This window comes from Rhizophagus irregularis, chromosome 1, assembly GCF_026210795.1.
Source record: "Rhizophagus irregularis chromosome 1, complete sequence".
Taxonomy (NCBI): domain Eukaryota; kingdom Fungi; phylum Glomeromycota; class Glomeromycetes; order Glomerales; family Glomeraceae; genus Rhizophagus; species Rhizophagus irregularis.
Window position 1 is genome coordinate 1,632,252 of NC_089429.1, and position 11,166 is coordinate 1,643,417.

The 11,166-nt window shown below is 25.1% G+C and overlaps 1 protein-coding gene across 1 annotated transcript; it reads right to left on the minus strand.

The window, feature by feature from the left end:
* Window positions 1-3,589: 3,589 nt before the first annotated feature.
* On the minus strand, window positions 3,590-5,337 carry OCT59_000305 (uncharacterized protein). The gene has a single exon (XM_025332295.2). It carries the CDS (start codon window positions 5,326-5,328, stop codon window positions 3,700-3,702), a length of 1,629 nt encoding a protein of 542 aa, XP_025174049.2. The 5' UTR covers window positions 5,329-5,337; the 3' UTR covers window positions 3,590-3,699.
* Between the last annotated feature and the right edge of the window lie 5,829 nt (window positions 5,338-11,166).

Consider the following 11,166-nt stretch of genomic DNA (forward strand, 5'->3'; position numbering starts at 1 on the left):
CTTACCTTTGATATTTATTGACCACTGATTATTAATTAAAAATATTTTGACATTCTTAAACTTTTATTGTTATTATAATTACAGAATGCCTTTTCTTGGTTCTAAGTTTAGTATTTAAACTTGCTGCAAATTTTAAAGTTTAACTATCATAGTAACCTTAAGACAATATGAGTAAGTTTTAATAATCCAGAATTTATTTCAAACTAGAATTTTATTTTAAAAAAATGATATCATTGTAATAAATGTTATAAAATTTCCTGTATTATCGCCGTTTTCAAAATGGTGTATGCAGTTATATTTGAATAAGAAAAAAAGATGGACAAAAAACGGATGAAGACCGGACAAATATTGGTATTCGAATATACAATCACAAATAAACTGACCGCATAATTTTGAAAACGGCGATAAATGAAAAAAAATTTTTTTTATTATAAACTACCTATCATAAATATAAACAAATCATAATTTTAGATTTTTTATATCACGTTATTGAAATTTTTATGATTTTTTTTTAAAAAATATAGATTCTTTTTTTTTACAAAAAAATTCTTCATAGCACTTTTTTCCAAAACATTTTTTTTATACAAGATATCTTCGCTCTCATCATAGAACCTGTCCTGATCAATATTTTTTTAATGAAGAATTCTCGGAATTCATAAAATATTTTCAAATCTCTTGTATCAATCTAAATACAATATTCTAATTTTTAAGAAAGAATCTGTATATAATGGCTTAATTGATTGTTATAAAAATCAGGAGATAAAATCTAGATTTTATCAATATTTTTAATTAAATCTAATGCTAGATAAAAATTTTTTTAAATATTTCAAAACTATGCCTCACTTTATTGGAAAAACTCTTCCTGACGATCATTCGTCCTAAATTTTTTGGAAGAAAAAAAAATATTTTATTTCGTTATAGTCTTATAGAGCACTTCCTTTTTTATAAATACAATGAAATGGCTTAATAATGAATGCCTTTTATATACGAGAAGAGTTTTTATCAGGAGTTTTTGATCGAAACAAGAAATTTTATTAATAAATATTTTAGAAACATAGGAACATCCCGAAAAATGTTTTCGAACAAAATATTGATAGAGTTTTAGATAGGAAGCACGACTAGCAAGTTTTTTTACACCGTTAAGCAAAAATACAAGACCAAGAGTTATAATAAGAACTTGCGAGGAAATAGCATATAAACTTTATAGTATGGAAGTTGAACGATTGGGAAACAAAATTCGAACTTACGAAACTGGCTTAGAGAGGCGCAGTAAAGAACAAAGACGCATCATGTGAGTTCGCCAAAAAGAAAATGAGGTCAAACATAAGAAACGAATTATATTGCGGAAAGATAAAAAGATAACAAGTCTTTCTAAAGAAGTTGAGAGTTGAGTCAACATAGATTGAGGTAAGAAAGGTAAAAGAAATGTCAAACGCCGATCAAGAAAGCACCGGACAAAAAACTTACCGAAATCCAAGTTGATCAATTACCAATTGAAGAGATCAGGAACCATTCCTATGAAATTCCGGGACATTGCCGTTTATGGTTTGGTGAAACATATTAGCGTTAAAAAACAAGTATAAATCAGTTAAATTTAAAGAACGACGAGTTATGATAAAACGTTGAGACATAAACGTAAATTTTAATGGTCAAGTATACTCGTTCCACTCGTTCCGATGGTGTCCGTCGGACACGAAAATATCAAAACATGACAATAGGGCAATGTACTGTATTGGTTGCTTATAAAGAACTACCTGAAGGGAAGTTAAACGACTATGATTTGTTCTTTTCGAAATAATATACAGGAAAGAAAGTGTTCTACGCTTACTTCAAAGACGAAGAAACGTTAGGAAAGCCAATCACGCTTTCGATAGAAAAGGAGGGATTTGGATCCCTGTAAAAAATTTTATCCATGGTTTCTGTAAAAACTTCGTGAATATGATACATTTATGGAAAAATAACTGAATTTAAGCAACTTTGATAATTTCTATGTTTGAGGCTATAAATTCCGTAATAACATGGAATAAAAAAAACAGAATAAATTTTTTATAAAAACTATTTCAGGGAATATACCTGAATTAACTAATAAAATTTACGGAATGACTATTTCCGTGCCGAATAACTATTATTTATGCAGACGTTAGCACGACATTCATATATATTTTACAATAGATCGAGGTGTCATATAGCAACTTCATTATCACAGAAAGTCCTATCTTCAAAGATTAAACTTCTTAAAATCATAATTTCTTACAAAACAAAATTAAATGAATATGGAAGTTAATAATAATGATTCATTTTCTTTAAACATTATTAATTATTCAATGATTAGGAGGTCATGTATTATACATTTATCCATTATATTAAAAAGTAGATCTATATTAAATCACGTATTAAAATTTTACAATACCTAAATCATTTATATTTATGGAATTCATTTAATAATAAAGTAGTTTATTTAAAAGAAAGTATATAATAATTAAATGTTTTATAACCTGTTCATATTCTAATATTATTCCACAAATTATTAAATCATTGTCTGATCGAAATTTTAAAATTGAATCATTATTACAAACATCCGGTTAATGTTAAAGTAATGGCTATTTAACTAAAAAAGTGATCTCGAATTGCTAACATCTATAAAATATAAATGATCGCTCCTATAGCAATTTTACAAAGATATATATATATATATATATTTTCCATTAATAACGAAAATTCTGAAAAATTTGCAAATAAATTGAATGCTTGCATTCTTCCAATAAAGCGACATTTTTTTTAAAGATTTTTATTTATCGATAATCACGTAAATGATGTATATACTGTAACAAGAATTCTTTCTTTTTCTTCATTTTCTGGAAGTCTTGTCGAACAACTCACGTTAACTTGTTTATATTCTTGTAATTATTTTGATGGTATTTTATTTCTACTTTTTTCCACGTTGCTGACAATCAGACTTCGTGATTTCGTAATTGCCGTTGGATTTACGTTCAATTAATTCTATCCTTTTATCCATCCTTTTATTCATGTCTTCCGATGATTCTTTTCTCAATTTTGAAATCACATCCACTACCTCCTCCGGAGTCGAATTTTCATACAATTTCGTGGCGAGATTACCAGCATTTCTTCGTCCAACCACTTCTCTCTTGCTAAGTAATAGTTTCGATCACTTATTGGCTTAAACTCATTTTGTACCTTGTTCTTCCGTGCTTCCTGATGTGGATTCAGGGACAGAAACCTGAGGCTGTATCCGTTAGAATGAAATCAATAATTGATTATAAACAGCAAAAGAACAAAGCGCATTTAGAGAACATTGAAATTGCTAAAGTGGTAGGAATCCTATTTTTTTTAAAAAAATAGATTGACCAATTATTGGCGTCAATATATTGAATCGATAGTTAGTTTAATCCTTTGTGATTTCTTTTCTAGCCCTAAATTAAGGTACTCAAGAAAATAACCATTTTTGCTAAACTCTATAACCTGCAGCAGGAAAATTCTTTAAGACAGTTTTATAAATTTATAATTTAATTTCAAACTGAACTTTACTTTTAAAAAATGTAAGCAAATTTAATAACTTAGTTAAAATTTTATCATAAATATTTATAAAATTTATTTAATATACCAATATACAAATTTAAAAATAACTAAATGTATCAATTACAACTCTAAAAACAAAAACCCTTCATGCTATATATATATTTACTTCTCATTTACAAAATCATAAATATCTATAAGCAAATCGTTATAATTTTGAATTTTAATATTATGTAATTGAAACTCCTTTACTTCATCTTCTAAAGAAAACAAATTCTTCTTTTTTTCATCACCGAAACTTTCTTCCATAGCTAAATACATAACCCTTTTTTCTTTCATAACATATTCTTTTATATAAGGTAAAATATCCTCACTTTCATTATAAATCTTATTTTTAATTAATAATTTTTTAATAAAAATATTCTGAGAATTCTTAAAAAATATTCCCAAATCATTTGTATTAATCTTGAAAGCTAAATTTAAATATTCTAATTTATGAGGTAGAATTTGACCTAGATTTTGCAATATAATTGAACTAAGTTCAGTATCATGATCTAATTGATATATATAAAATTCATGGAGATCAATGGAAATAAAATTAAGATTTTGTCCAACATCTTCAATTAAATCAAATGTTGGCCAAAGTTCTTTTTTATCAAATTCAAATAATTCAAAAAACTTAATCCTTGTACAATAACGTTTAATTACTTCCAATAATTGTTGTTTTGATGCATGACTTCTTGATCTAAGGCCAAAATATTCTATATAATCACCAGATTTTTGTAATAATGATTCCAATGATTTAATATCTAATATTTCATTTATAAATAAAGATTTTAATTTAAATGGTTTAGATAAATTAATAATTTGCTCAATAATAACAGAATTTAAAGAATAACAATCTAAAATATGAACAGATTCTAAAACATTTAGTTGTTCAAACACTTCCTTAAAATCAACCATACTATTAAACCGAATTCCATAAAATATAATAGTTTTTAAGGTATTTAAACAATAAGAATCCTTTAAATAATTTAAAGTATATTCAAAATGATATTCAAAAGAAATTTTTTTAAGATTTTGTTGTGATTTAATAATTTGTGATAAATTCTTTTCAACTTGCTCATCTTCATCCATTGAAGCTAAAATATGAAGTGATGAAATTGAATTGCAATTATAATAAAATCTTTCTAAAAATTCCATATTCTCCATTCTTTCACTAAAATGAAGAATTAAATTTTTAACATTATTAATAAAATTTGGATTTTTTAAAATTAATTCAAAAGTAGAATTAAAACATTTATCCCCAATAACACTTAAAGTTATAGGAACTTCAACTTCAAAAGTATGTAAACTAATTCCATTTTCAATAAATATTTTGATTAATAACATAAAAATAAATTTTGTTGATTCCATTATATTAACAGATATTTTAGTTTTAATCCACTTTTTGACAGAATAAACAAATGTATAAGTATCCAAACATTTAATAAAACTGGAATAATTAAATAATGTATTCAAAGAAAATGTTTCATTATTAATTCCAAATTCATTTAATCTTGTTTTATCATCTTCATTTAATTTGTATAAGGAAGGTTCAAGAATATTTTGATTTTTAGGAAGTTTTAATTTCTTTGAAAATGGGTCTTCCCATAATAATGGAATTGCTATACGACACCATAATCTATTGACAAAAATACATGAATGTAATGCTAAATGGTCATACTGTAAATATTGTATGATTTTACTTGTTAATTCTGGCATATTTCCTGAAAATATTTTTGAACACGCCATAATGATAGACGGAAGAGAGAAAAAAAAGGGGTATTCGTTTTAGATTAGCAAATTAGGTCAAATTTAATTAGTGATCGGCATGTGTGTGACAATACAGCCTGATTAGCACAATTACAAAATTGATCAGGTGATCAACTTGCGTAAGCTTATGACATATTTTTTGTTATTTTATTACAGTCGTTACATCTAATAAATTAAATATGTTAAGTTTTTTTTTCCCGTTCGATATTGTTTGTGATTTGATAAATGAAATGTATGGTCTTGTCTTTTACTAATCTTGAAAATTATTTCCTTTTTTTATCATGGACATTGATTCTTTCTAACGTAATTCAAGGTTTGTAGAATAAAAGAAATATAAATTTTATTAGAAATATTGTTATATTAAAGCCTGCAACAGATAATTTTTTAAAAAAATCATTGTAAGATTTTAATTATCTTAACCATTAAAAGTTTTTTTACCCGCTACATGTATATATATTTTAATTGTTATTAATCATATGTAAACAAATATCAAAAATTATTATTAAAACGCAAAATAAGTTTATTGCTTTAAGAAAACGTATTTAGAAGTCAAAATAAATTTATTATATTTTATACATTAGCGATTCTCAAATTTATATTAATATTTCTATAAATTCATAATACTTAATGATCTATAACGAATCTAATTTAAATATTAATTGTCAGTCACAAAATCATTAATTAATTATTTGTTCTGATTGTTCAGCAACATATTCATAATTTTCGCTACATTGTGAGCAAATTCAATTGTGATAAAATTCCTAAATAAAATTTTAGAAAAATTTATTACTACTTTGTTAATTTACCACAAGCAAAAAGTATATATAAAGCTTATATAAAAATAATGACATACATTACTTATTATTTATCTCATCAGGAGATTAAATTATGTGTATATTAATGTAGATTTATCAAATATGGGTAATCCCGAAAATTTACACCTTGAAAAAACTCGTAAATACGCGATATTGTTTAATTTACACTTAAAATATAGTATTTGATAATTCGTGTCTAAAATAATTGCATAGATTTTTTATAAACAGATAGTTTCAAAAATCTATATTCTGAAAAATTGTATAAATACATAATTTTGAGTATTCTATATATAAAATCACAGTCTAAAATATTTCAACAAATTTCCATCTAAAAAAAATTGTGTAAATTTACATAAACAAGTAGTTTCGGATATTCACATGCTAAAAAATTGTACAAACATATGATTTTAAGCAATCCATACATAAATACAACAATTCGAAATATTTTGATAAATTTGTGTTTAAAAAAGTAGTGTGGATTTATATAAATAGATAGTTACACCATTTTATGATATAAAAAAATATGTAAATATGCAATTTTGCGTAACTTACTCAAAAAGTATGATTTTTAAGATAAATATAAAATATAATACTGTAAATTATAAAAAAAGTTAAATAGCATAGTGGTTAAGTTGCGAGATATGATATATAATAAAATAACTCAAGGTAATCAGTTCGATTCCTAAGGTAAGCAAAAAATAAATAAATAAATAAATATAAAAAAATTATGCCGAGTAAATAAAAATATTAAGGAAAGAAATAACAAATGAAGGAAAGGAGAGAGGTGAGAGAGAAATAAAGGGAACAAGAAGAAAAAGAAAGGAAGAGAAGAATTTTATCGTGTATTCCCTTATATTTAAAAATACAAAAATTTTTTATTAAATTAATATAGGAATTCTCATTATTAAGAATATTTGTGATTTTACATGCCCGTATACCCACGTAGGTGTCGTGAATTTGCGTGATTTTTTACATACGTGTAATTTTGCAAATCTACACCCTTTTTAAACTCCTGATGCTAATAATAATTATCCTTCCCTATCACCACATCAAGTAAAGGAATAATATTATAAAATGTATATATGTATATTCAATTCAGATAAATTATTCTTTCTAGGCATTGCAATTATGTTAAAACTGGAAAAAATGCATCATCAAAAAATTTTGCCACTTCTTCAGAAAGTGTTGGAACACAAAATGCATATTTTTTGGAAATGCATTTAACATATTTGGAAAAAAGTCAGATAATAATTTTGATGTTATACTATAAAAATCAAAGTAGTCAATTAAATAGTACTAAAAATTGGGATTGTATGAATATTTGAAGATGCAATAAATACATAAAATAAAGCTTACTTGGCAGTATAATTTCCCTGATTTCAATATGTTTCTATTTTCTCCATTATTGTAATCCAGTTCATCCAGTTCAAACTTTCTTCTGAACTATCTCTATTGACACAAATAACTGATGCTTCATGAAGATCAATCATTAATTCTGTTTTGAAATTTTGTTTTTTTTCTTGAATCTGAATGAGGTTAAGGAATTAGTGAGGCCTCAATTAATACTAGAATTTCCATTAAAAATTAGGATATTCAAATATTTATTTATTTGTAAATCATGCAAAATTAGATATTTGAACATGTTGAATTTAAAAATTTTTGAATATCTGAATCTTATTATGACTTTCAAATGGAAGCTCATACATTTTTAAGGTTAAGTTGTACATATACCTCATTGAACTTCATCTTTTGACACTTATATTTAATAAATCCAATAATATTTACCTCTCTATACTTTGTTTCAATCATTATTACTTTATCTTCAGATCCGCTAGTACCAACAAAACTTCATATTTGAATTCATTTCCACAAACTTCATCTTTGCCATGTGGAAGTGGAAACTATTAATAGAAAGGATAGTTAATTATATATTCATTAAGTAGTAAATCTCAATATATAACAAAGCTGAGTTTTTTTACAATAACAGATTCCTTCAGAATCAGTAGTTCTTATTCAAAGAAACTTTATTAGATTGATTTAATGGCAAAAACTCATACAGTATGGAAGAACGAACAATCTATCCAAATGGTTTAGATGGTCATATTTGGGATCATCCTTGTAGGCAATTTCATACAATGTGGCAAGAACATCATTCTTGAAATCACCTTTGAGTCAGCGATTTTTGGAAAAAATGACAAGTCAGTAATTTTTAGTAATAACTTTATGGAAAAAATGACAATTTAGTAATTTTTGGGGAAAATGATAAATTAGAATAATAATTTTGGGAAGGAAATGTCAAGTCAATCAAGTTAATAACTTTGGAACAAAATGTAGTAACTTTTGAAACAAAATGATGAGTCAGTGTCTTTTTGGCAAGTCAGTAATTTTTGGAAAAATATGACAAGTTAATAATTTTTGGAAAAAAGAAGTGAACAAAATAGTTTATTTTTGTGATTTTTTAAACTCATAAATGTCATCAAATACATCAAGAATTCTCATCAACACAATTACACAATTGTAGTAAATATAGTACAAATTATGAGTTGTATCATGTCTAACTAATTTAATTATTGGATATAATTATGTGATTTTTGGATATATACTCCCCGTTATGTTAAATTTTTCGTAGATCAAATTAATCTAGTGCGGGCTGAGCTTAATAGCAACATCACGTGATATTACCACGTATTGAAATTTATTCCTCGCTCTTAACAACTGGTATTAAGAATATAAAAAAATCGATAAATAAATAAATATATATACATACTGTATATTGGGGGTCTTCACAAAAACGTGATTGAGATTGAGATTGAGATTTCATATAGAATTTTCAATCTTAATATGTTAGTAAGATTGAAATTCTATACTAAATTTCAATCTCAATCTCAATCACGTTTTTTGTGAAGACCCCCATTATAATATTGTTATTTAACAGGGACTTGATTGACTTGATTAGCGAGACCTGATAATAAATTTGATAGAATGATTGATTTATTTTTTTTTTATTTTTATTTGTGATAAATGACAATAAATATGCTTACTATATAAAATATTATACCATAAAAGTTTTATTTAATACAACAATTGACAATAGATATCTTAATAAAGAAGTTTTTTTCTATGGAAAAAATGGATTTTTTATTATGAGATGAGTCAAATTTTATAACGTTAACAGATTGTATATTATTTTGATAATGGATTGATTACATTAACTATATCATATATGATATATATATTAAGTAATATAATATTAGGCACATTTAATTTAATTACCATGTCAAATTTTATCAAAATATTTTATTTACATCGGTCAAATGTTGCACTAGTACTTGTTTTAAGTGTAATAAATATCATAATCAACTTCCGGCATCACGTTCAGATTATCTGCGTCACGTTTAAATGAATATTGTGGTTCTGAACGTTAATAATGAATTAAACAATTCGTCTTAATAATTAATATTAATATTAATAACAAAAGAAAAAAAATATATTTTTTTTTAAAAAAAATGGAAATTAACAGTAAATATTTTAATCATATGTTTCCAGATTTTTTGTTTGTGAATTTGTTTATAAGATTATTTTATACTTTTTCTCTAATAAGTGTTCATATTGGAAATTTCTTCTATAATATTGCGTATTTCAAACTATTTCACTATTATATTTTTTCAATGAAGGTGAAGTATTGCCATGTTTTACTAAATTACGTATACTTTTTTAAATAAAATAATATCGATGATTATTTCGAACCGCAGTCATCCGTAAAATTGTGTAAAGGAATCTTAACTTAATTTAGATATAGACATAAGTAAACAATACAAACGCCAACATAAGCAATATGCTAGTAAAAGTGAACTGGTATCCAATTAGTAAGTAAACATATATAAAAAGAGTTTAGCATATCTGATATGATTAATCTATGTCAGCAGGGCAGTGTCAGGGCAGTAAATATTTTATATTATTTATAATGTACATTTATTTTGAATTTTTAAATTAGTTTCCAATCTAGGCTTTTGGTGCCTGCGTTATGTTTTTCAAGGTTCGACCCACGTTTCCAGACCTGCATCACGTTTAATCTACGCTTCCGAGTCTAGCGTTGCGTCAAACAATCCCATGCTAATTCCAGTTTTTTAAGTTTGATCCCGGGTATTCTGGATCTGTTGCGTTTAATATTACTTTAAAAGATTCCATCTTAATAGTTAATATTAAAATTAGTAAAAAAAAATAGAAAATCTTTATCGTAAAGAAATTATTTATTTTTAAATTTTAGTTGGTTTAGAGTTTAATCTTGTCAGTTTTCTTTTCCCGTGACTCAAATTCTGATTCGAGTACGAGCTTTAGTAGTTATATCATGTATTAAATTTTTATATCCTTAAATATAATGTAAATATATTCAAAGTCAAGAATGAGTAAAAGTAATAAAAAAATAGCTTGATTTTCAAATTAATATATATCATCTAATTTAAATATACATTGATATTCCTATAATTTAAGTAATCCTTTTCTTAACTTGAAATATTTCATAATCAACAATATCAAAATAATTTCTTGGAATATTAATATCGGTGTAAGAATTTGGATAAGAACTCCATTGTCCATCTGTTTTCATACATAGATCATGACTATCTTCATAACTTGTATATGCTCCAAATATTGGTCCCCAATTTGGATCACTTATTACAGTACTATTAATGTTAATTGGTCTACTAATTATACCTGATTCAACATTTCTATTATCATTAAATGAAAATAAAAAACTATCTGGAGTACTATAACGGCCTCGTCCACTCCAATCAAGGGGATTATATCCTCCAATTATTTGATTATCCCAATCAATGGGAATATTATATCCATATATTTGATCACTCCTACTTTGATTTGGATTTTTAATTTTTATAACTGTAATGGTTGCTCCTTTGTTGTCGCATTTATTATGAAATGATTTAGGATCAAAACCATCCCGACTACCACGTAAAATAAGATTAAAATCATATGATATATTATT

What these genes read in the sequence shown, in the direction of transcription:
- OCT59_000305 (XM_025332295.2), bottom strand. Translation starts at nt 5,328, where the DNA reads ATGGCGTGTTCAAAAATATTTTCAGGAAATATGCCAGAATTAACAAGT.